This window comes from Leopardus geoffroyi, chromosome A2 (assembly GCF_018350155.1).
Source record: "Leopardus geoffroyi isolate Oge1 chromosome A2, O.geoffroyi_Oge1_pat1.0, whole genome shotgun sequence".
NCBI lineage: Eukaryota > Metazoa > Chordata > Mammalia > Carnivora > Felidae > Leopardus > Leopardus geoffroyi.
The window spans coordinates 150,551,333-150,576,226 of record NC_059331.1 but is presented as its reverse complement, the minus strand read 5'-3'; the positions used below and the strand labels follow the sequence as shown (position 1 = coordinate 150,576,226).

At 51.0% G+C, this 24,894-nt stretch overlaps 1 protein-coding gene and 1 long non-coding RNA gene across 2 annotated transcripts; one reads left to right on the top strand and one right to left on the bottom strand.

Annotated features, from left to right (window-relative positions):
- Positions 1 to 2,604: 2,604 nt before the first annotated feature.
- LOC123606901 lies at positions 2,605 to 3,770 on the bottom strand. Its single transcript, XR_006716553.1, has 2 exons — positions 3,493 to 3,770; positions 2,605 to 2,857 (listed from the first exon to the last, which is right to left on the bottom strand). It is a non-coding gene; the product is annotated as an uncharacterized LOC123606901 (long non-coding RNA).
- Positions 3,771 to 7,825: 4,055 nt separating this feature from the next.
- On the top strand, positions 7,826 to 24,595 carry AKR1B1 (aldo-keto reductase family 1 member B). The gene is made up of 10 exons (XM_045495691.1): positions 7,826 to 8,097; positions 16,088 to 16,255; positions 16,942 to 17,058; positions 18,012 to 18,089; positions 18,392 to 18,514; positions 18,985 to 19,091; positions 19,404 to 19,485; positions 20,002 to 20,085; positions 21,983 to 22,065; positions 24,179 to 24,595. Exons 1-10 carry the CDS (start codon positions 8,032 to 8,034, stop codon positions 24,219 to 24,221), a joined length of 951 nt encoding a protein of 316 aa, XP_045351647.1. The 5' UTR covers positions 7,826 to 8,031; the 3' UTR covers positions 24,222 to 24,595.
- Positions 24,596 to 24,894: the final 299 nt, after the last annotated feature.

Genomic DNA, 24,894 nt, shown 5'->3' with positions numbered 1-24,894 from the left:
CTGTTTTAGTTCTTTCAATAATTGTTATCGCTATGTGAAATCATCGCGTTCATTCATTTAAGGAATTTATTCCTTTCTTTAAAGTATTAAAGTCTTATTTATCATGATAAGTGAGGGCGTTTTTTCGGCCACAGCATTCAGTTTCGAGCCTGAGGGGGATTGCTTCACTTGATTCACTCTGATCATGGCCTCCGAGGCCAGGCAGCTTAAAATAGTTCTAGGGGAGGAGAAGGGAGAAGTAGCTATTCCACAGAAACTGAAAATCACTGCAAGTCAGAACTCCCCCTGGAGGAGCCTGGGTGGCTTGGTCAGGGTCCGTTGGTTAAGCCGTCTGACTCTTGGTTTCAGCTCAGGTCAAGGTCATGATCTTGTGGTTTGTGAGTTTGAGCCCCGCATGGGGCTCTGGGCTGACAGCTCAGAGCCTGTTTGGGATTCTCTTTCTGTCTCTGTCTCTGTCTCTCTCTCTCTGCCCCTCCAGTGTGCACTCTTTCTCTTTCTCTCTCTCAAAATAAATAAACTTAAAAAAAAAAAAAAAAAGAACTTCCCCTTGACCCCCGCCCCCCAGAACAAACAAATGTTACATGTTTATCCACAGACCCCTGCCAGCCAACCTCACCACCCAGATCCTTGTACTATATGCCTCTGTCTCCTCTGAACGGTCACGTCATGAGCTTGATGAAAGTGAAAGCATGTGCTCCCTGGCAGACCGGGGGTTCCCCTGCAGCTAGCTCTCTTCCGAGACAGCTGTTTTTTCCCTCTGTCAGTCCTCATAGCTGGGAGCCTACGAGTGAGGTGACTATCCTCCTTGGATACCGCAGCTCTCTGTCCCTTTACTGGGTCAGCATCATCATACTTGGAGGTGTGTCGTGTCTCATTCCAGGCCCCACTATCCCATCCACTGACTTCAGGGTCACCTTTCCTCTGTTGCCAGATGTTCCCCTCTCCACCACCCCTTCTGGAATCATTCTTGGCGACCCTCAATATCCTCGTAATTCTGGGTGCCTCTGATATCTCAGTTAATAGACCTCCTCAACTGCGATCAACTTTTCTTCTCTTTACTGCCATTACCACTACATCTACCACCATTAAATCTCAAATTTAAGGGGCGTCTGGGTGGCTCAGTGGGTTGAGCGTCTGACTTCGGCTCAGGTCACAATCTCGCAGTTCACAAGTTCAAGCTCCATGTTGGGTTCTGTGCTGACAGCTCGGAGCCTTCTTTGAATGAGACACTGAGACCCTGAGATGCTGCACTCAGTCTCTCTCTCTAAAATAAACATTAAAAAAAAATTTTTTTTTAATCTCGAATTTAAGCATCCTGCCTGATACCTCTTACCCCATCTTACTTCCTCAAACACTCCTACATCATCAAGTCTTTGACACCATTGACACCCCTAATCCACTAACCTTGTCTCATTTCCCTGTCTATCACCACCTTCCTGGACAGTCAATGTTTTCTCGTCCTTGATTCCCTCTTTATCCAGCTTAGATTCCATGACCTACCGCAATCACTGCTCCTCACATTTACATGTAGATGGCAAATAAATTTTTGCTGTTCTCATCACTAAAGAGGATCAAAGACAGTTTGCGTTCAGACAGAACAGACAATAGTATGCGTTTGTTTACAGTTGGGCCCCAGGGCTAAGTTAACTGTCTTGCTCTTTGTCACAGCTCAAAAACATCTGGATCTTCTGGATATCCCATGTTGATCTACTATATCAATGACATCATGCTGATTGGAGTGTCTGAGCAAAAAAAGGGCTAGCACATTGGAGACTTTGGAAAGAAACATGCATCCCAGAGGGCGGGATAAACCCACCATAACTCAGGATGCATACCATACCAGTAAAATTTTGGGGGTCCGGTGGTTGGGGCATTCTGGGACATTCCAACCAAGTAGAGGAATGGACAAATGATTGCACCTTGCAACTACCATGACGAAGTCATTTTGCCAGCAGACATAGCAAGAGTCCGTTTAATTATAAGCTCTGACTCTTGCCTAGGTTTGAGGCGGGGGGAGGGCATCCCGTGCCTTCCAAAGTGTACATCAGATCATGACACTCCCCTGTTCATGCTTCCAAAGGCTTCTCATCACATTCAGAATGAAAGCAAATTGTTACGCGATGGCCCTTTAAGGCTCTATATGATCTGACCTGTGCCTGCCTCTCGCATTTTAGCGTCATCTTTCATTACCCCCAGCTCATCCTCCCTGCTTTACCCACACAGATTTCCTTGCTTCTCCCACTGCCCCCCCCTGCATGCACCCCACCCCTCATCCCCAGGTCCCATACACACACCACCCAGCTCATTCTGCCCTCAAGGTCCGTGCACGACGCTTCTTGTCCACTTGAACGTGCCCCTCTGGATAGGCACAGGGCTCACACTCCCTCTCCAACCTCCTTGTCAACACAGCCGACCCTGTACTCATCTTTGTCCTTACCTCCTTTCTTTTCTTCATGTCCCTTATCATTTTCTGGCCACAAATCACATTGGCTTGTTTTGGGATATGTTTACTAGATATCTCTCCCTCTAGAAAGGAAGCTTCACACGGTCAGAGACTTTGTTCTCTTTATCTCTTGTAATCTCAGGACTTAAAACAGTACCTGGTGGTATTAAATACTCGGTAAATATTTATTAGGTAAATGAATGAACGTGTTGAATGAATACAAGTGTCAAACTTGCTAATACCACACGTGTTTTGCGTTGCACAGAGATCTTGTCTTCCAGTAGATTTTCCCAGCAAAGGTATGGATCTGGCCATTAAGAAGGAAACATGGAGGACGGAGTTGGCACCCAAGAAGTTATCTATCACCTCCTGCAGGTGCACGCTGATGGGAATGACAGCTGCTCAATGCACTGCCTAACAATACCAGAGCCTGTATTAGCAATCCCGTAGCTTCACTGCCCTCCCCTCACCCCCACTGCCACCCAAACCGTCACCCCAGGTAAATAAGGAGCCCCCTCAATCTCACCAGTAGCCTATTCTTAGATTGGAGTGCAGGAGAATTATTTATTTGCATTGCAAGGCCCATTGCCCTGCAATCATGTAGAGGTAGGTACATCTCTCGTCTTGCCATCAAGCATCCTAAATCCCCTCATCAGAAAGGACAAGCCACAGGTCCAGGAGATTCTCTGCCCCTGGGAGAAAAGGGGGTAGAGTGACTGCTGCAAGGGAGGGGAACTGTGCAGAAGCATACTGATGTTCACGTCCTCATGGCAGTCACGGATCACGGCAGCGTGGAAAAACGATTGCTCTGTGTGAATAACTTCACCTCTGGGAGTGGTCTTTTAATTATTATTGTTATTTTGACGCTGTTAGGCACTGTGAGGCAAATGAGGAATTTGCCTCAATGCAGAAGGTAAGGAAGGGAGAGCACCTAAAATCTCAGTAATCAAAATAAATTACATTTTAATACGGTATTTTAACCATCTAAGTTAATGCAAGAAGAATCCATGATGAACAAAACGTCAAACTTTTAAAGTATGGCTACTTACTAACAACTTGGTTTTGGGCAAATTAATATTACCAAACCTCAGTTTCTTCACTCTGAAAAATGGGAAAGGAACAGGGTCAGTGTCTTTGCCAGGAGTTTGTAAGGATAAAGTCAAGTAATGGGTCTGAAGTGTCTAACCCATAGAAGGCACCCAGAAAACAGTGGATGTCATTATTCACAAGAATGTATTGACCAGCTGTGCTAAAAGTGACAAAATGGGTTTTTTTCATTCCTTCCCTCTTCTTCTTCCTCCCTTTCTCCCTCCTCCCACCCTCCTCCTCTTCCTCCTCCCACCCTCTTCCTCTTCCTCCTCCTCTCTTCCCCTTCTTCCCCCTCCCTTCCTCCTCCTTCTCCCCCCTCCTCCTCTCCCTCCCCTTTCTCCTCCTTTCCCTCCTCCTCCTTCTCCACTATCTATGAGGAAGTTTAACACGGTCAGTTTTCTCAATGATGTTTGCCACCTAAACTTCATCTCACAAACAAATATGAATAAATACTGACACCCTGGAGCCGGGTCCTCAGTCGACCAGTCCCCGAAGTTTTAAGACCAACTCCACTCTGCGGCAGGGGCTGAGGCCTCTGGCCTGTTCCTATGGCTTTTTCACTCTTTCTCCTTTGCCTCACTGCCTCCCCCTCCTTCCAGCTGCCAAAGGACCAGTCTCGGTTCTCCTTCTACAGTTAGGACCGCTTGGCCGAGTGTTGGGAAGGACAGAATGGGCAGGGGCGGGGAGAAAGTCAGTTTTAGGGGGAGGGTAGAAATGCTCAGCCTGTAGATTTCTCCTGGAGCTGTCATCATGTCCTTTGCATGTGGTTGTCATAATTTTCCTGTTACCTAAGATGAGGAGTAGTGACAAGACCAGAGTGGATGGAGGGCAGAGGTTTTCCAACCACAAGCCACCAACCGCCAGTGGACCATGAAATCATGGATCACGGAACCATGAGTGAAGCATGATTGAAATCAGCGCTAAGATAATCCAGAATCTGCAATATCAGAGTAGGCTATACGTGATGAGGATGGGAATTGCTTTGTACATCTTTCGCCTCTGTTCTGTCCACCTATGTGTGTACTGTGTCACAGGTAACGTATTTCTTCCCATGAGTCACCGTAAAATGATTTGAATTTTTTTTAATGTTTTTATTTATTTTTGAGACAGAGAAAGAGCATGAGCCGGGGAGGGCAGAGAGAGAGGGAGACACAGAATCCGAAGCAGGCTCCAGGCTCTGAGCCGTCAGCACAGAGCCCGACGCGGGGCTCGAACCCACGAACTGCGAGATCATGACCTGAGCCGAAGTCGGACGCTCAACCGACTGAGCCACCCAGGCGCCCCCGCAGTAAAATGATTTGAAAGCCCCCAGTGTAAGGGTTGAGAGTGTGGGTGCTACGGTCCAACTCCTTGGGTTTAAATCTCAACCATGCCACTTACTCGCTATGAGACTGTAGCAATATACCTCTCTTCTCTGTGCCTCACTTTCCTCATACGTAAAATGAATTAATAATAGTATCCACTGCAATGGGTGGCAATGAAAATAAGTGATTTGATGCATATAATGCTTATAGAATAGTGCCAGGCACATGGCAAGTTCCACAGGCATTAGCTATTATATTATTATTAGCCGCAGCACCTTCATATAATGTATGTAAAGTGCCTAAGACGGTACTGCCTGAAATATAATAAAGGCTCAATAGTTGTTCCCCCTTGTGGAAGAGCCGTCGGGTGCTTACTATATATTCTACTATATTCTGTTGTCCTCTGCTTTCGGGCACACAAGAAGATGACATTTCCCCACCCCAGCGAAGATAGGCAGGACCCTGTGAATAGGTCTGGCCAAGAGGCCGTAGATGGGAGTGGAATAGTCACCCTACGAAAGTATACGATCGGATGGTTTTTCATATATTCACAGTTATCCCAGATTTCACAGGACCTCGAATGCCAGGCTAAGGAGTTTAAGAGTTTAAGAATTGGAGAGTTAATAGCAAAATGTCTTTTGGTTGTAAAAGGCACTTAATTAACGATAGTCTGGCAAACAGTATTTGCATTTCATTTGGCTTCTTCCTAACTTTATCTGTATGTTACACGGCTTTTCCCCCCATGTTTATAATGAGGCCATACTTAGAATTTTGTCCTCTACTGTCGCCTTCGTATTATTTCATGTACACTTTCCTCTACGTATTGTCTTCATTTTCAGTGACTACATCATGTCTATTGCCACAGTTGGACACTTACAGTTTTACTTTATGTGGTTAGAACTGTGTTTAACACACACACACACACACACACACACACACACACACACACCAGGCAAGTGAAGTGCCCAGGTATAAAGCTGGGTATGCAGCTTTACATACTGGCTACATCCAGGCTACACCTGAATGATATCTCACTTGCCTCGCCCTAGTCCCAGGCCCATACCCTGTGTGTGCACACGGGCATGCTTCTTTTAAATGATTTCTTCAGGATGAGATTACTGGTTTCTCATGATGGGATTGCTGGTTCAGAACACGAAGATTCTTCTTGCTTCTGATACGAGGTACTGGCATGTCTCTTGGAAGGATTCCACTGAAGGGTTTGCAAAGCATAATTCTGATATGTGCACAATGGCATTTTACAAAGGCTACACAGGCAATGGGGAAGTTAGGAGACTATCGTGCTATGTTCCAATGATAGTAGTACCGTTGCTATAGAAGATCCCCACGCCTGACTTGTCACAGATGCAGAACCAACACAGACTACTCAGGACTTGTAGCTATTCGTGCAGTCAGCCTCCATACTCAGTCACCATAGAAACAGCAACAAGCCTCTCAAACCGAGCCCATGTCCCTAACAGACGACCCCTCTGTGTTACACCAACCTGGTTATTTAAGGGCTAACAGTTTCCCAAGGGACTACCTTTTGGACGGCAACTCTCGGAAGTAATCTCTATGTCAACAGCAATCTTATGAATGAAGAGTGTAGTCTACTGCTGTTTTACCACAAACCAAGTTCCCAGCTTCAGGGTCTAATTAAAATGCCATCATTTGGGGGCAAATAGCAGCAAGCAGGATTTGCCAACTAACAAGTTGTTGTTTTGTTTTGTTTTTGTTTTTTTTTTTTATAAAAGTCAAATGGAAAAGTATCTGGGCTAGTCTGTTGTGTATAAATTTTTCCTAGGGGGCACTTTTCAGAAGTCACTAAGCGGAAAATCACCAGAATGGGGTTTAGTGAGGCCTGGTTCCTGAGTCATTGCCTGGCAGGTGTAGTTCTCAATCTTGCATAATTAGGAAAGCTTGGAGGGTGATGGAGCAGAAAGAGCAGGTTTGGGGTAGGATAGAGAATGGTGGAGAGAGGTTGTTTTTTATTTTTATTTTTTTCAACGTTTATTCATTTTTGGGACAGAGAGAGACAGAGCATGAACGGGGGAGGGGCAGAGAGAGAGGGAGACACAGAATCGGAAACAGGCTCCAGGCTCTGAGCCATCAGCCCAGAGCCTGATGCGGGGCTTGAACTCACGGACCGCGAGATCGTGACCTGGCTGAAGTCGGACGCCTAACCGACTGCGCCACCCAGGCGCCCCAATGGAGAGAGGTTGTTGAAAAGAAACCAATCATCCAGCAACTTTCCTTTTGTTGTCTTGGAAAATGATGTCTTCTTACTTGCCAATTAAGGCTAATCAACTTATTATTTAGCAGCTCCTAATTTGAAACACTTGAAGCTACCATATTAAAATTAACTTTTGTGAGTTTCTGTCCACTCACTCTTCTTCTAGAGAGTTCTGCCAAATTACCCTATTGAAACTTGCTGTTTTGGTTAAGTCTTATTTTGTGATGACCGAATGTCTTCCATGTATCCTGGATCAAGCTCATCAGGGATTCCTAACCTCAAGAGATGCTGGGTTTGGTTGGAAGGCTTGTTCAACCTCACTCAGTGGTACAGACAAAACACGCACCTAAGGTTGGCTGTCAAGATTGCCCTAGGCAGCTACAAACAGGCTGTGTAAGCTCAAATCTCCAGAAGGTGTTCTGCCACAAGATTGCAAGCCATTTCTCAGATACGCACCTTTCTAAAAGCAAAGAGCGCTAAACTATACGTGTAGCCAGTACGATTCGTACAGATTAAGGATAGGACATTTGTCCAATTCTCAAAGAGCATGATTAGGCTTGGACAATAGACAACTGTATCCTTCTGGGCTCTTAAAAAAAAAAAAAAAAATGAAACCCGACCCCCTTCCCAGCCTACTTGATTTATATTTTCGCTTAAGCATTCCTGTTTCCACGTGCCCCAGAGTTTGGTGAGATCTCTACCGCTGCGTGGGGCGTGGGCGAGCGAGCGGAGCGGAAGGAATCCGGTCACTCTAGGACCTAGCGGAAGAAGCTTCCTCGAGTAGCATCTGTGCTGACTGCGACGCCTCCAACCTCGGCGCAGGCCGGCCAATCAGAAGCCGCCTTTGCGGAGCGGCGCGCCAATCGTACCCGCCCTTTCTGCAGACGCTACCGGGTATTTAAAGGTCTGAGCCAAGGCCCGCGTGGCGTGGTCGTTTATTGGGGGGTTTGCGGAGCGCAGCGGTCATGGCCAGCCACCTCGTGCTCTACAATGGCGCTAAGATGCCCATCGTGGGGCTGGGCACCTGGAAGGTAGGTGCCCTGGGGGGCGCGGCCTGGGGCGGCCGGGACCTGCAGTGACCCTGAGCGGCCACTGCCGCGGACGCCTGGTCTCCGAGGAGCCATACTTAGGCTTGCGTGGCCCGGGCGGGACGGGGCGGGCCCCGCGGGGACAAGAGTACGGGCGCTGGCCTGCGGTCCCGGGAGCTTGCGGGGGGGGGGGGGGGGGGGGCGCTCCTGTGGACGCTTAGTGGGTGGGATTTCCCAGGCCGCACTTGGAATCCTCTCCCAGCTGGAAAATCACCGAGGGGGTCTTCTGTTGCCCTGCCGCTCTGCTCGGGCGGTGGGAGTCGGGGGGAGCCAGGGATATGGGGCCGAGCTCGGCGTTCCCGTCGGCACCGCACCTGTGCATCTGCGCCTTTGTCTCTCTACTAGTTTGTCCTTAATTGTTTCCGTTTTCGCTCTCCCAGGAATAAGCACTCAAAGTAAGCTCGGAGACTGCAGGTAATTCAATTAGCTGCCACGAGTTTGCCCAGGATCCGTCTATCTCCGTGTCCCCAAACACACGACGCTGATCCCCTGTAGCCGGGCTTGCTTCTTCTCGGGGGTGTGGTATGCGAGGTGGACCTTCGAAGAGAATCTGGGCAAGGGTGGTTACCGCCCAGAGAAAAAACTGTTAGCTGGCGTCAGTATTAAAATTGTCTCCGGAAACCTTCCCACCCCTGAAATCTTTCCACAACGTCCCTAAGAAATGGCTAGGAATAAAAGGGCTCGCTTGATTATCTGAAAATTAGGGGGCACAGAAGGTTAGTATAATGGGCGCTGGAACAAAACCCAGTATTTTTAAGCCGCTTGTAAGTTAGCCTTGGGGTATTGTATATCCCATTTACAGCTGTGACCCAGGTTTTCCCAGGAACTTTGAATATGGGCCTGGGCACTGCATGTTTACACACTGACAAGAACACGGGGGAGAAAGGATTGAGTGCACCCTGAAATGGTTGGATATAGAACAGAGGGTGGTGTTTACCTCTCCCCCTACTGCCTGCAGCTGCAAATTAGCAAATTATAAGGTAAATCAGAAAAGGGGCATAGAGTTGCTTCACACAGAAAGTGTTTCTTGGCGAAAGTAATCAGTGTATATGTAATTTGTGTTTCCTTCAAGAAGTCCAGTGGTGGCTCTTAGGGTGGAATTAAATCAGGACCATGACACCAGGTTCATTTTCATCTGTGGAAGGTTATTCTCTTGGAACGGATGTGAAAAGACACTTTCTGGCAACGGTGAATTACAGCGTGTATAATGTTGCAAGCAGCGTGCACGTGTATATGCACACATATACGTAGGACTTGAGCAAAAGATTTAGGACACGATGCTTTACCTTACAGGTGGGGGAGACGATGCTTTACGTTACAGGTGGGATGAATCCCAAGATTTTTATTCTGTTTTGTGTTTTCAGAGGTTCTGTTCCCGACCTTGACCTGTCGTTTGAAAATTACTGCTCTGGCGTAAATAGGGACTAAAAGAGGTTAACAGAGGGTTTTAAATCATGGCACCTGAGCACTTAGTGCCCTGAAAGGCTGTGTGTTTCTTTAAAAATAACATTATGAAATCTACACTTAGGTCATTCGTCCTGGCAAACTAAGTTCTTGGAGGGCGAGGGTAGCATTTGCCTTGTTCACAAGCATTTCTAGCACTTCTCACAATGCCTGGTAAATCATAGGTATCCAAAAGATACTTAAGTACATGTTGAATTAATACAAAGAAGTAGGATAACTTTGGATGGTGGGGGAAGTAAGGGGACGAGGTCTGTACAGAATTGTGTTGAGCTGTAACGGAGGAAGTAACTGAAATAAATAGCGTTAGGTATGAGTTTAGAATGCATTTTTATTCTTTTTTTTTTTTAAGTATAAAAGTTATATAGGTAGTGGATTATTCCCTTTTCCCCCATATGTGTGTACATATTTCTTCACAGATGCTGGACGAAAGGTAGGGTGACCTAAATATCGTTTGCTTATCTTTGTAGGAACTGGTGGGGGGGGGTCACTCTTCAACTGGGCACAGCTCCTTGTCCTGGATCTTTCCTATGATAGCTGTGCCCCATCCAGACCCTTCGCAGGGCTCTGGTCGTCTCCAATCTGCTTTTGCATCAAAGGTTGTCAGATGCTCCCTTCTGTCATTGGACGTGAGGCTTTCAGACAGGGGAGAGCATCTCTGCCTCAGACCCTTCGTGGCTCAGCGAGCATTTCTCTCCGGCAAGCTTGCCTTCCCATAGGGTAGTAAGTAAACCCACCCACGTTGTATTGCCAGGAGTTCGTTCAAACATAGATTACTTCTGATGCTGGTTGGTGTCCTGTTGCTGGTAAATGTTTTGACTTAACTGAAAAGTTGTTGGTAGTTTGGCCGTTATAATGCACCCACCTACTCCAAAGCTAGGAGGGGAGGTAAAACTGTGTTTCTCAACCTCTTTTCCATTATCACCACCCCTGCCCTACCTAGGAACCTTTGAGACATTTTCCTGTAATTGCCCCCCACGTAAAATTTTAACATCACAGATAGACTGTACATCTGTTGGTGTCCTGTGGCCCTTCAGAGGGCAGCAAACCATCGTGTAAGCTAAGATGGGGTTTTTTTTTGCCCCTGGTTGAACCAGTTTTTGCCACTTCGGGGATGATATCACCCCCTTTAAGAACACATGAGGTAGGAGCGCCTGGGTGGCTCAGTCGGTTGAGCGACCGCCTTCGGCTCAGGTCATTTTCTCCAGCGGTTTGTGAGTTCGAGCCCCGCATCGGGCTCTGTGCCGACAGCTCGGAGCCTGGAGCCTGCTTCAGATTCTGAGTCTCCCTGTCTCTCTGCCCCTTCCCCACTCATGCTCTGTCTCTCCCTGTCTCAGAAATAAACATTAAAAAAAAAAAAAAATTAAAAAAAACACATGAGGTAGAAGAAAATGGCTGAGAAGGACTTCCTGTCACATTCCCAAAGTGGGGCAAGCGTGTACCGGCCCCAGGATCCCGGGGTTGGGAGAGAGGGTAGCCGGCTGGCATTGCAGCTGAAACAGTAGCTTGGTTTTACTGTTCACCTACCTCATCTCCCTGTAGGCCTCAACCTGACTCGCTTCATGATCAGAGATCCTTAAGTCTTCCCCAAGCAAGGCCAGTCCTGGTCTGTCCCCATCTCATTCCAGTGGAGGTATCAGCGTCTTTGAATTCAGAGATTTAGTGGGAGGAAGTTAATTTCGGTTTTATTGGTTTGTGTTTGTTGCCCAGACCGATTATGAGCTTTGATGCAGAATGGTAGCCGGATTGACTGTTTTCATGTGATAAGGCGACTGAAAAGTATGGTCAACTCTTTATCATTTGAAAGTGCAGTTTACATCGTGACACTGTAAAACGAACGTGGACGTACTGAGCATGGGCCTGCACCAGGCATCGCAAAGCACATTTTCTGCTGACCGTGGGTTGGACGTGAAGTGTAGCATGTTGTAGTTAATTCTGTGGATTCTCCCCCGTGCTCGGTCTGTGGGAGTCTGACGCGCTGCAGGTTTGAAACCCTGTGTATCCAAAACTTGCAGGTCGCCAGTCTCCCCCCTGTGCAGCGTGGGAGCGTTTTGTGTCCTCAGAGCCTGAGCAGGCCCAGCTTGCTCAGATTGACCCGAAGTTGATGGAGACTGTATTGTCAACTGGTTAAACCCTTTTAGCCACCAAAATACCCGTGTTCGGTGTCAGAATACCTAACTTTTGTTATCACGATGCTGAACTGGATCTCAGAAATTTTATTTGTGAATAGGAATTAGGAACAATCAAGGCTGGGCCTGTTGCCCAATCCCCATTTCTTCGTATGCTGCTTCTGGTAGAGAAAGGGGTTGGTAATCTATAACCCACAAACCTGTTTTTGTAAATAAAGTTTTATTAGAACGCCTCTCATTCCTCTCTGTATTATTTCTGACTGCTTATGTGCTGGAGCAGCAGAGTAAGAGCAGTTGCAACAGACTGTTTGGCCCACAGAGCCTAAAATATTTTCTGTCTGGCGTCTTACAGAAAAAGTTGGCCAACTCCTGTTCCAGAAAATTCTAAGTGAATTAATTGGAACCTGAAATATGTTTTTTTAAGTTTATTTATTTTGAGAGAGTGTGTGTACGTGCACACACAGGTTGGGGGGGCGGGGGCAGAGAGATAGGGACCTGAGCCGAAATTTAGAGTCAGATGCTTCCCCAACTGAGCCACCCAGGCGCCCCCAGAATTTGGAAGACATTTTGAAAAGTCACAAATGCCTGTGTAACTTGCATCTGGTTGAAATGACTTACTTACACGATGAACCCTTACACTTCCAATAGAACACTGTATTGTAAGACCACTAGTATTTAAACAAAACTAATAAAAAATGGTAAGTTTCTCTTCGATGCAGATTGAATTTCTCTAAGGAAAAGCTGGTTTAATCAGAAGAAGTTAAACAATGCTTTGGGGGGACAGCTTTTCTGTGATAGGGTATTTTTCCAGGCTTTTGCGGTTGATGGCCCTGTTTCTTTATTAAATCTAAGTTCACATCGAAAGTTACGGTTTCCTCTTCCTTATTCCAGGATTATCATTGGCACGCTGTTCTCCTACATCTCACCCAGGTCCCCCCCCCCCGCCCCCCCCCCCCGACAAAGTAGTTTCCTTTGTTCCAGACCTGCTCCCTTTCATTGCAAAAGTAATACCTGCTAATTAGAGGAAATTTTTAAAAAGTACATCAGAAAATGAACAGTCTTCTCTTCCCAGAAATCCCCACGGTTCATACTGTAAGGGATTCAGTCTCTGAGATGCCTTCTGTTTTTACTATCCACATTCTTTTATAACTTTTCTGGTTGGAGCCTTGAGGGAATAAAGGGAGAGTTACTGTCTTAAAGTTACCGGCAAGAGCTACAAGCAAAGGGAAGATGATTGGGTTTGACAAGTGTGTGTGTGTGAAGGTGGGGGGACTGATAGTGATGGTCTGAGCTGGTGTTAGCCCGCTGCAGGTGTTACAAAGGGAGGACATGGGGGGGCCTGTCTTGTGGAGATGATGGGGACCCGAGGAGTAGAGAATTCTCACTGCCATCAGTTGGCGCCCACAGCCCAGACCGTTGTCAGGTTGCTGCCTGAGCTAGCGCTCTGGAGCTGGAAGGTCCGAGAGGATGGGGCATGGACAGATTTGCCCAAGTCACAGGGCAGAATAGGGGCAGAATTGGGTTAAAACATAATTTAGTCTAGGATTTGTACAACTTGGTCATATGTCACTGGAGTGTTTCCTGTACTGGTTGTCTGCAGATTTGCTGTTCGGCGTATAGAAATCTACTTTATGACTTCTTTTCTTTTCCAAGTTTTCAGTTGGGGCCACTCCCTTCTGTTTGCATTTTTAAATGTGGACATGACATGGAGAGATGGCGTCATCGTGTCTTAGCATTCCCAAGTTTATTGTGTGATTTTTCACTAGATCTTAAATTGGCTGATTCATTAGTGATAAGAGAAGTTCATTTAATCTCTTTCTGGGAAGGGTTATACTGAGATGGTTAATATTGAATGTGGTTTGTGGACTCTGGTGCATTTTCACTGCGGAGGATGACTTTTCCCAGCCCAGGAGACTTGTACTGTCACCGACCAGAGTCTCTGTGCCTCTTCGGGTCCACACCGGAGCACAGAGCTGCTGGCAGAGCATGGCTCTAAGGTCCTTCTTCCAGGCTTTGAGTCCTGATGTCCCCTTACTGACTGACGGCAGGATCATGGGCCAGTGGCGTGGCCTCTCTGTGCCTCACTTCCTGATCTGTAGAGATAACAATGTGTGCCAGGGTTGTGATAAAGATTCAGCGTATTCACGTACTTAAAACTGGTAAAAAGTGGCTCATAGCAAATGAGAGCTGCCCTTTTCAGTTTGAGCCAGTTTGGCTAGATGCCCCGCTGGTCACGTTCCCTTCAGTGACGTGATCTGTCCTGGCTCAGCCTGGTGGTAACCAGGATGCCTGTTCCAGGGTCAGCCTGGAGGACAGCCATCCGTGCCCCCACGGCAGAGCACGTGGCCCCACACAGCCTTCCCCATCGCTGCGAAGCTGTCCCCCAAAAGGGGAGGCTGGCCCACAGCTGCTCAGGAGGCTTGCAACAAATTGCCACACTCCTGCAAATTTATCTTACAAAAGGCGGAACAGTTCTTCCCTCTGTTTTTGCTTACTCTTTGAAAGCAGCGTGGCCGTCTTCCCAGCACACGTGTCCCTAGCCAGTCAGCCCCCTTCCAGGGAAGGGTCAGGGAGTGGCAGCCTCTTGATGATCTGTTGGTCATTTCTGTCTTTGGCTTCTCCATGAAAACATAAGGTGAACTTTTTCTCAGTACTTTTGTACCAGTCGTTCAGCACCCTTGATTATCCTAGTCTGCATTCTTTTGGTTGCAGGGAATTGAATAACCAACTTCATCCGAAACAGGAAAAAAAGTGCGTTTGAGGTGGGGATTCAGGGACCTACAGGGTGCCCTCAGGTGCACCAAATTCGAGGCTGTGCATCATGTCACTAGGAGCAGTCTCTCTCTCCTGCCTGCTCTCTTCAAGCAGCTCCCGGCTCCCAGTCTCCCAGCGCGGTGACCCCAGCAGAACGACAGCTCGTCTTGGTAGTTCCAGAGACCGAGTCCCGCAGGCCTGGCTTGGGTCGTGCCTGGTCACGGCACCGGCTGTCATGGCAGATGCAGCGTGTGGCCTGTTCTGGGCCGGGCTTCTCTCTGCCACGTGCCTTGAATCTCGAATGGTGGGGAAGGCTGCACTTATAGCTTCTTTGGTCCTCCAGGGAAAGAGGATATTGTCAGACCATCTGAAGATGCCTCCTGTCTTACACCTGAGTTTGGCAGCCCGCCCCCCCCCCCGGCTCCCTCCTTGGGGGTGAGCAAGCTGAGTGTGCCAACAGGCTCTGGCCATACATTTGTTCCCACTGGCCCATAGTCTGACCCCCCTCCCCGCCCCCCACCTCCTGTTCACAGCAGCTGCTGTCAAAACAGCAAATGTCTGCAGCTGCTTGTGGCCCGGGGGAGTTTTCCTTTTCATTCTCTTCTCCCCCAGCTCTCTGGAGGAATGCACTGCATTCGTTCAACAGTCTGTTGCACACGTGTTTATTTTTCACCTCTCTGGTCTGAGTAGGATCAGTGAGGGGATGGAAAAAGTGTCCGCGCAGTCAGTCTGGGTGCTGGTGGAGCTTGAAGGCTCCAGAGGCCCCTCTTCCTCCTCGACAGCCAGCCCGTTTCCTGTCCTGGTGACCGAAACGGTCAGATGGCTCGGGCACGGACAGCTGTTCGGTGTCTTTGCAGCCCCGCCCACAAATTATGTGTGACCTCCACAGACCGCGTTTCCCCTCTCCTTCCCACTCCTTTCCATCAGCTGGTATCTCGGAGGGACCGTCCCCCACCTCTGCCTCTTACAGCAGATTCTTACGCGGTGACAGATGCAGCCCCCACCTTGGAATCTGCATCAGTGACGTTCTGGACTTTATGATAATCTCCCAGAACTGCTTAAAAGCAAGTGATTGTGAGAAGGTCGCACCCAAAAGGAGAAAGGAAAGCATTGGCGTTTAGCGCCAGCTCGGAAACCGAAAGGGAATTGGGTAAATATTGACAGCAGTTATTAAAATCTTCTGAGCTGTTCGGAGGAAATGGTGTCCCTTATCGTCTTGGGAACCTGTTAGATTCAGCTGGGGGGTTTTCATACAGTGGTTTGTCAGTCAACAGACGGAAAGACGCGAGCGAGACCGCTTTGGCACATCGTTTTAACGTGGTCTGTGCTGCCGTTAAGTGGTTGTCAGCGTCGCTGAAAGTGAAGCTGTGTGGCATTTCACCTTGGTTCCCCACCCCCTCTCCGCGAGCAGACGGCTTGGGAAGCTGCTTGGGACAAAGGCCACCTTCCAGTGCCCATCCTTAAGGGGCAGGAGGTTCCTCAGCGAGCAGGACGTCCATACGGCCCTTCTTCCTGGGTTGTATGCAGACGCCGTGTTTTGCTTTGGTTTTTTATTTTGACTCCATGCCTTCCTTTGCTTTTCCCTTCAGTCCCCTCCGGGCAAAGTGACAGAGGCTGTGAAGATTGCGATTGACCTTGGGTACCGCCACATCGACTGCGCTCATGTGTACCAGAACGAGAATGAGGTGGGGTTGGCCATCCAGGAGAAACTCAAGGAGCAGGTGGTGAAGCGCGAGGACCTCTTCATCGTCAGCAAGGTACCACTCTGCAGGGGAGCCCGGGGCGGGGGGGTGACGGCGGGGAGGGATATTGGTCCGATGGCAGTGTCAGCTTGGGAGCCAAGGCCACACTCCAGGGCCACTTAATATGCTATAGTTATTACTCAAGAGGCCACTCTTCTGGGGCAGTGTGTTGACTGAAGGCCACAAGGGCTCCAGAGCTCACCTATCCATGGTCCATTGGAGGGTCGTTCAGCGTAGACCCATTGGGTGGAGCCCCTTGTTGGTAAGGCTTAGGTTGTGGGTTGGTGCTGCCTTCCCAGAGAGTTAGCCTTGAGGACAGAACTTGGTTTCCATCTGGAGACCAGATCTCCACTGCTGGCCACTGTCTTTGACCTGCAGGCTGTTGGTGCCCAAAGGGACACAGGGTGGGCCGGTGAGACTGACGCCACAGAGACCGGCCTGTTAGGAAGATGGCCCCGAGAACTCCCGTTTGGGGCCCGGGCCTTATGAACTGTCCGTTCTATACTCTGCCTTTGGTTGGGTCCCTCTGAGAGGTTTCCCTGACCTTCTCCTCCCTTCCTTTGGGAAGTTAGGACCCATGGTGGGCAGTGGAAACCCCCTCACCACCTGTTGGAGCATCACAGTGAGAGGGGTGGGGTGGGCTCCTGGCCGGGAAGCAGCCCCTGTGCACGGCGTAAGACGTGCTCTCTCCCTGGCTTCAGCTGTGGTGCACGTACCATGAGAAGAGCATGGTCAAGGGGGCCTGCCAGAAGACGCTCAGCGACCTCAAGCTGGACTACCTGGACCTCTACCTTATCCACTGGCCGACGGGCTTCAAGGTAGGCGGCTCAGGGCTCCGGCCGGGCCCCTGTCGCTCACGGGCCCCTGTAGCCCGTGATGCGTTAAGGCGCAGGTGGGGACCCGCTCTGTGTGTTGCCGGCCCAGGCTCTGCACCTCGAGCAGCGGCCAGTGCTGTCACCTGGGAGCTTGTTGGAGATCAGCCTCGGGCCCCCCCAGGCCTGCTGCGTGGGAACCACGGGCAGCTCGTTTGCACGTTACAAAATTTGAGGAGCCCTGTGCTTTGCCACTTGCTGGCGGTACGGTCTAAAGCGGTGACCTCCAACATGGCTCCAGTGGTGTTCTGCACGTGGCCCAAAGACCTCATTGGCTGCCCCCTCTGCCTGTGTGTGTGTGTGTGTGTGTGTGTGTGTGTGTGTGTGTGTCTAGTCCTGCGCGCTGCACACAGGCCCCGTGCTGTGGAAGCCTGATAGATATTTCTTGGCAGCCTGAGTCTCCGCGCAAAATAAACTCGAGTTATTACACCCTCTGCCTTCACTGTAGTCACAGAATCGGGTTTCCGCTTTGTCAGCCAGACTGAAGGTGTGTGGTGGGTTTGACCCTGTGGCCCTGTTTTAATTGCGCCGTGTGTACCGGGCCTGACTTCCCATCCTTTGTTTTTCATGATAAGCCGCTGAGACTCAGCAGGGTGACACGGGCCCCGTGCCCCTGGCCCCGAGTCCTTCCCCCGTCCCCAGCCCGGCCCGTGGCAGGGCTCACCTCACCGACCAGGAACCGTTTCCATCTAACAGCTGCCACCCATTTGAAAGAAAAAGTGTCGGGGGGCCTCGGGAGTTGTCTGCCTGTCTCTTTTTCACACTGGCCCGTGGATTTGCCCTCGATCGTCTTCTAAAAACAGCTATGGTAGTTAAGAGTGAGTTTTTTTTAGAACTTCGCTTCCAAAGATGCAGGACTGTGAAGAGCCGTCACTGATTGATTGTTATCGTATCAACAGCCCGGGAAGGAGTATTTCCCACTGGATGGGGAAGGCAACGTGATCCCCAGTGACACCAATTTTGTGGACACGTGGGAGGTGAGGCGGCCCCTGATTTGGCTTTCTTCCTCCTGGCTGGTTTCCTCTTCTCCTTGTGAGTGGTCTGCTCTGCCTTGTCTTCCACTGTATTTTGTCACCCTGTCACCGTTGTTACTCTTCCAGTCTCCTTGCAGCCAGCCTGGTTTTGTCTTGGCATCTCTTGGCTTCTCAGAGGTCTGACTCACTGGCACCTGTTAGTAAGGGCAGGACCTGTTAACCTGACTGGTGCCGAGGGTGCTTTTCTCGTCCTTGTCCGCTTGGGCATGTGTCAGCAGCAAGCAGAGACCCTGTTCTGTCGTTAGGCCATGGAAGAGCTGGTGGATGCCGGGCTGGTGAAAGCTATTGGAGTCTCCAACTTCAACCATCTCCAAGTCGAGAAGATCTTAAACAAGCCCGGCTTGAAATACAAGCCGGCCGTTAACCAGGTAAACCTCCAGCAGGGAAGGCTGTGCATGGGAGACTGCTGGGTTACTATCTGAACCCGTGTCACCCAGGCAGCAGCCAGGAGGTGGGTCCTGATTTGCGATCGAGAATGACGATGAGGCATCTGGGAGCCGAACTTGCAGGAGAGACGGAGTTTGAGCCCGGCTTGTGATGACTCAGGGTCTCCCAGATTGTCAGTGTGCAGACTCTGAGATCCTTAGACGCGTCACAATTGATAAGTGGCCAAAGCCAGAACGAACCCTTAGGGCCCACGAGCACGGTACATCAGTAACAAGATTATTGTTCTTTGGGTTGAGGACACTAGCTGGGAGATGTAAACAGTTGTCACAACTTCTCTGGGAGATAAGACATCGGTCATACATAATTTTCTGTCTGGGGAAGAGGCATACTTACTGTCTGTCCCTGCACCTGTGCCCACGCGTCACCATCAGCCCCCTGTTTGCATTTGCAGATCGAATGCCACCCGTACCTCACTCAGGAGAAGCTAATCCAGTACTGCCAGTCCAAAGGCATCGTGGTGACTGCCTACAGTCCCCTCGGCTCTCCCGATAGGCCCTGGTGAGGTTTCCACTAGATCGTGTTCTCTCGTCCTCTGGTGAAGGTTAGAAGTGGCGAAAAAGAAAAAGTCAGCATCAGGGAACATGCTTCTGGCATTGATTTGCAGACCTGCCCAGGAGCATCTTGTTGGGGTTCCAGTAGCTTCTAGCAGCAAGGTGGCTGCTCTTTTTCCAGAGGGTTGGGAGTTTGTACCCGAGATTCAAATCAGGAGGAGACTGACGGACTGCCTTCTAAGGTCGATGGGAGATAGGGTTGCCGGCTACCTTAAGCAGCGGCGATGATGGTTGCTCACACGGGCCATCTTGTCTCCAGGGCCAAGCCCGAGGACCCTTCCCTGTTGGAGGATCCCAGGATCAAAGCGATCGCAGCCAAGCACAATAAAACCACAGCCCAGGTACTGTCATCTCCAGGCGCCCGTGGCCGTTCCCAGAACCCCCGACATATGTAGTGGTCCCCTTTAACCGGGCAGGGGGGAGGCGACCAAGCCCAGCCAAGCCCTCCCTGGAAGTGCAGCTTGGGGTCCTGGAGTGGGTGGTGGAAAGGGCACCGACTGAAAGTTAGAAGACAGCTGTGTGATGGGGACAGCGACCTCTCCAGGCCACCCCGAGGGTCAGCGTTTGCTGAGGTAGGTGGGAAGCTCGTCTCTGTGCTCAGGGAAGAGCACTTGTGACCAGCTGCCCGGGAGATGTTCTCTTTCTCCCGTGTGGCACCACGGCTTCCTCCTTGTGACTAGTACACGGGAGACACGGAAGCGCGTGGCGTGGCTGGGGGTGACCCTGACCCCTCTGGGCCTCTGTTTTCTCACGTGTGGAGTTCTGGAATTCCCTCATGGGGAATGGATGTGCAAGACTAAGTGACATAACCGTGTGGGTGATTGGCGTACATACTCGCTCGGTGCATCTGTCCCCAGGTTCTGATCCGGTTCCCCATACAGAGGAATCTGGTCGTGATCCCCAAGTCTGTGACACCCGAACGCATTGCCGAGAACTTCCAGGTAAGATCCTGGCTGGCCGGCCAGGTTTTGTTCAGCGGAGAAGGGGACAGGGTCTCTCTTCCCGTGCCTCGACTGTCACGTGTGAGACCCCCACCCACCCTCCTGTCACCTCTCAGTCAGGAAGCCAGCCTCGGCTGCAGTGAGCAGACCGTGCACTCGGGACTGTGGCTTCTCTTGGGTGGAGGCGCCATGCCGGGGTGGGCCTCGTGCCTCAGTGATGCCCTCTGTACATGCACCCACCCTTGCTGAGGCTCCTCGGTGACTCAGCATTTGTCCTGAGAAATGTGGCCCTTGAGCGACACCGCCTGGGCTTGAATTGGGGCTCCGGTACCTTGCCTCCGTTTCCTCGTCTGTAAAGTGATACCTCTTTTGAGAATTGTCACGAAGATTAAATAAGATGCATCAGAGGGCTTCTCGTGGTGCGTGGTACCTGAGTGAGCGCTCCGGGAACGCTGGTGAGTCTGTGGACTGTGGACACCCTGTAGGCCGTGAGCCCACCCACCACCCGTGCCAGGACCCCTTCCGGCAACAGGCAGAGCACAGGGCTCAGGGCACAGGGACGTGTTCATGTGGGCCCTCAGAGCCCCTGCCAGGGCAGGTTAGATTGCCGCTTGCACCCAGGGGCAGGGGTCCCTGCGGGGGGCGGGGGGGGGGGGGGAAGAGCCGCTCCAGCGGGGGGCCTGATGCCCGTGAGCCTCTGCTCCCCCTGAGCGAAGCCGCTCTGCCAGGACTGCTCTGACCCCTCCGGTTCCCAGCAGCCATTGCCACAGCAGGCTGCTCATTTTGTGTGCTGTGCGGCCGTGGATTGTGAGGGCATGTGCCACCCTCTGGTCCCCTGGGAGACCCAGAGAGGCCTCGGGGGTGGGGGGCCCTTACTGCGCAGTAGGGGAGACAGTCGTCTTGTTAGGGCCACACGTTTTACCTGTTCGAGCTCAAGTGGTACAACCGTGACAGCTGTGAGAAACCTATCCTGCCAGAGATGGGTCCTTGGTTTCCTGTTTCGTTTGTTTTAAAGGTGGTAGGAAAAACATTTTTTAATGATTAATCTTGTAGTGCTAACACAGTTATTTTGTTCTTGCCTTTTGCTCTGTAGTCTTTGCACATTTGCCCACAGTTGTGATCACAGAGTGTGCGGCAGGCTTCTTTCCTGCACATTCTGCAGTCATCTGACCCAGGGGCCTCCCTCGTGTCCCCGTGTGCAGCCGTCCCCTCACCCCCCACCCCCACCACCCCAGTTTCTTCTGGTGCTGCCTCGGGCCTGCCTGCTGGCACCGTGAGGGCCGAGGTCTTCCCAGGCAGGCTGTGCTCTTCAGGCGAGTGGTTCCCCTCCTGACGACCTTTCTTGTCCTCTTTGGACGTTAGTTGGCGGCTTCGGCCCATCTCAGATGCCATCTTCTTTGACCACATCCTTCGGCTCCCCGGCTGGAATTCATTCCTAGTTCCTCTGGATCCCCCGAGTGCTGTGTGTAGCATCTCACGCAGAGTGTGCGATTGATGATTCCTTGTGTTGGAGCTGTGGGATTACCTCTTCCCTTCGATTCACTGGAAACTGAGGCGGAGATACTTGTGACCCTTCATTTCCTTCCCCACTGGTGCTTGTCACAGAAGTGCTCGGCAGTGCCTTTGACATTAACTAAATGGACTGAAAAGTACCAGTTTGCTTAGAGGTTCCTGTTTTCCCGGTTGTGTGTGGCATCCAGACAGACCACGTGCGTTCTCCGTGGTCCTACGGTCAAGTCTCTCTGAGATCTGTCTTCCTGTCTGCCCTTCCCCACTCAGGGCAGCATCCCTCCAGCGGCCCCGCACAGGGCTGTTCGGATACTTGGGTACTCTGTGTTTGACCTTCATTTGCAGAACTTACTGGACTCTTTTTTTTTTTATTATTATTTCTTTTTAGGTCTTTGACTTTGAACTGAGCAGCGTGGATATGACCACCTTACTCAGCTACAACCGGAACTGGAGAGTCTGTGCCTTAGTGAGGTGAGTGGGTCCTGGGAGGGGATCTGATGCTCCAGAACGAGAGAAGCTCCTGCCGGCGGTGCTGCCCAGGGCCTGTTAGCACAACGGTTCCGACCTGTGTACGTTGCCTTGCCTTCTCATCCACGTGCAGCAGCAAGCATTTCGTCCCGTGGGAGCCGCGGTGCGCATAGCCACGGGGAAAATGCCCGGAGATCTGTTCTAGATATGTTCTCCCCTCTGCCGCAGGCAGCCACCACATATTTTAGCGTTAATTTTCAACTCTCAGTGGCTCATCTGAAGCCAGGTGATCCCATGTGGCTCCTGTCCACCCCCCTTCCTGGCAGACTTTGCATGTGACCCTGTCTGACACCGACTTAATAAAAGGGGTTCCGTAGGAAGACCGTGGTGCTTGGGGCCCTGACACCGATGAGCCACGTGACTGAGAAAACCACTCGACGCCCTGACTGGCAGGCACCCAGGGCCCCTCCGGCTACGCATTTGCTGGGTCCTTGTATTTCTGGCAATTGGTAGTTTGGAAGCTGAGGGAGGTGACTTTCCCTACAGTACAATGACTAAAGTTTGAAATTCGTTCTCTGCTTTCCAGAAAAAAGCTTCCGTTTTCCAGCGGGGACTCAGAGCTTCCTCTCTCATGGTTTTTATTGCCTCTGTTTCCCCTCCATCTCCTCATGGTTACATTCGCTTCTGAGCGAGATCTGGACTTTCCCTGGGGTGGGGTGGGGTGCCAGCCTTCTCTCTCCAGCCTCCGCTGCCTCTGCAGTTCGGTTTGCACCGCAGGTGTGGCAGCCGCCCCCCCTCCCCGCCCCGGCAGGTGTCCAGCAGGTCTGGGGTCTGCGTCTGGGCCGAGATCTAAGGCTGTGCTTCAGGCAGAATGGTGCCTGGTGAGCGTGTGGCTGTCACACCCGTGGCCTCGCATTCCAAATAGGCCACCAACAGTTTTATCACTGGCAGCCCCACACCAGGCCCTTTCTGATGGCCCTGTTTGTGTTAATGGCACTTAACCTTTAAGCATTAGAGTCCTTTTTTGGGTCGGGTAGGTGAGGGAGAGAGAAATGATTCATTGACCGGGTGACCTCTGCGCTCCTTGGAGGGGCTCTGTGTCAGTTCCCTTGGCCCTTCCCACTGCCCATGACGGGTATTGAAGCTCTCGGGGCTGACAGACCACAGTGGTTTTCCAACTGGTCCCGTTACACTCCCTCCACTCTCTGGTGCTGTCGCAGAGAGAGCTGTCAGATTATTCCGGGGGCTACTGATGTTTAATGGGGATGGGTTGGGGCTGGAGTGGGGAGGGAGAGGCCGGTTCCAACATTCCTGGGTCACCTAGGAAGCTTTCTCACTCGACATACACATCCAGTGCCTTTCTGGAAATTCATGCTGTCCTGAGCTTCTATGGCTAATGGCAGGGTTATGTTACTCGGGTTTGATGGGATGCCAAAAGGAGCGTAGAGGAGTTTTGAATGAGCAAGAGTTGTGTGCCCCAAGCTGGGTTCACCCTGGGCCTTTCACACTGTGCCCAGCCTGTCTCTCCAGAGGTGGTGCCATTATGCTCCCAGCACAGGCCGTCGGCCCAACCAGGTGGGATAGTGAACCTGTTCGAACATGCCTGCAGCTCTGCGCTCCCAGGTGGATGCCTGGCCTGTTTCCTGCCCTGTGTTTTCCTGTGTCAAATCCTCCACTACTTTCCTCAGCGGCTCCCTTCGGCTCCCACTGCTGGCGGGCAGCTTCTTGAGATGCCCGCGCTGTCTCGCTCTGTCACACGTACGGACCCCTGGCTCCTCTCCTCACCCTCCTGCCGTTCCAGACAACGGGATACTGTCGGGTCCCGCCAGTGAGACTGAGTTCCCGGGATGCAGGAATCGTGTCTTGCTGCCCCGCAGGCCTCAGGCACAGTGCCGGCTGCACAGGGAGCAGGGTGTCCATCGTGCCTGTGGCAGAGGAGTCGAGGGGGCCTTCCGCCCGGGTGCAGACCCGTGATCTACGGTCTCGGAACTGGCGGTTGTCTCTGAGGCCTCTGCTTTCACCCCGAGGAGACACTCACCGTTTCTTTTTGTGACTTGCGACGGTCAGAGTCTCTCCCTTGAAAAGCTAACATGTTCCTCTTTGTCTCCTCTGACAGCTGTGCCTCCCACAAGGACTATCCCTTCACCGATGAGTTTTGAAGCCGTCGGTGCCTGTCCTCCCCCAGGTGGCCTGCTGCTTTGTTCCCCGTGTCACTTCTTCTGGATGTAGTGTAGTGTGGCCTGTGCCCATCAGTGGTGGGTCCACGACCTGGGGACGGGCCAGTGAGGGCTTGGCCCACGTGGTGTTGGGTCCAGAGAGTAGTATCCATAGATACTATCCATAGAAGTCTCTTCCAGGTCTCTTTGCCCTTCTTCTCCAGCTGGGGAAAGTAGGACCTTAGTACCCTTTTCTGGCTAAGTTGAATCTACAGAGTCGAAATAGCGCTACTAACAACCGGATGTTGGCTGCCGGGAAGCGTAACCCTTTCAGCCGGACTTCTTGCCTCAAATAAAAAGTACTTTTGTGAACTTGATGCTGTTTGTTTTATTTTGATTTATCGAAACGATACACCATCTTGTGTCTCACTCGGCCTTCGTCCCCTCTATACCCATAAAGCAGGCCATTCGACTGGGCAACAGGAATGAGCCCCTGATGTCTTACCCTCTAGTTGGGGGCCCCTGGCCCCAGTACTTCACTCAATTAGCTTTAGGGTGGTTGGTCTCCTCTGTGTGCACGTTGGAGTCCCCTGGGAAGCCCTTAATGCTAGTGATGTCTGGACCTCACCCCCGGAGACCCGTCTGAGCGGCCCAGGGTGGAGCCAGGCCGCAAAAA

What these genes read in the sequence shown, in the direction of transcription:
- AKR1B1 (XM_045495691.1), top strand. Translation starts at nt 8,032, where the DNA reads ATGGCCAGCCACCTCGTGCTCTACAATGGCGCTAAGATGCCCATCGTG. An exon ending in ACAAGCCGGCCGTTAACCAG is followed by an intron (nt 18,515 to 18,984) that starts GTAAACCTCCAG and finishes TTGCATTTGCAG; the next exon opens with ATCGAATGCCACCCGTACCT. An exon ending in ACAATAAAACCACAGCCCAG is followed by an intron (nt 19,486 to 20,001) that starts GTACTGTCATCT and finishes ATCTGTCCCCAG; the next exon opens with GTTCTGATCCGGTTCCCCAT.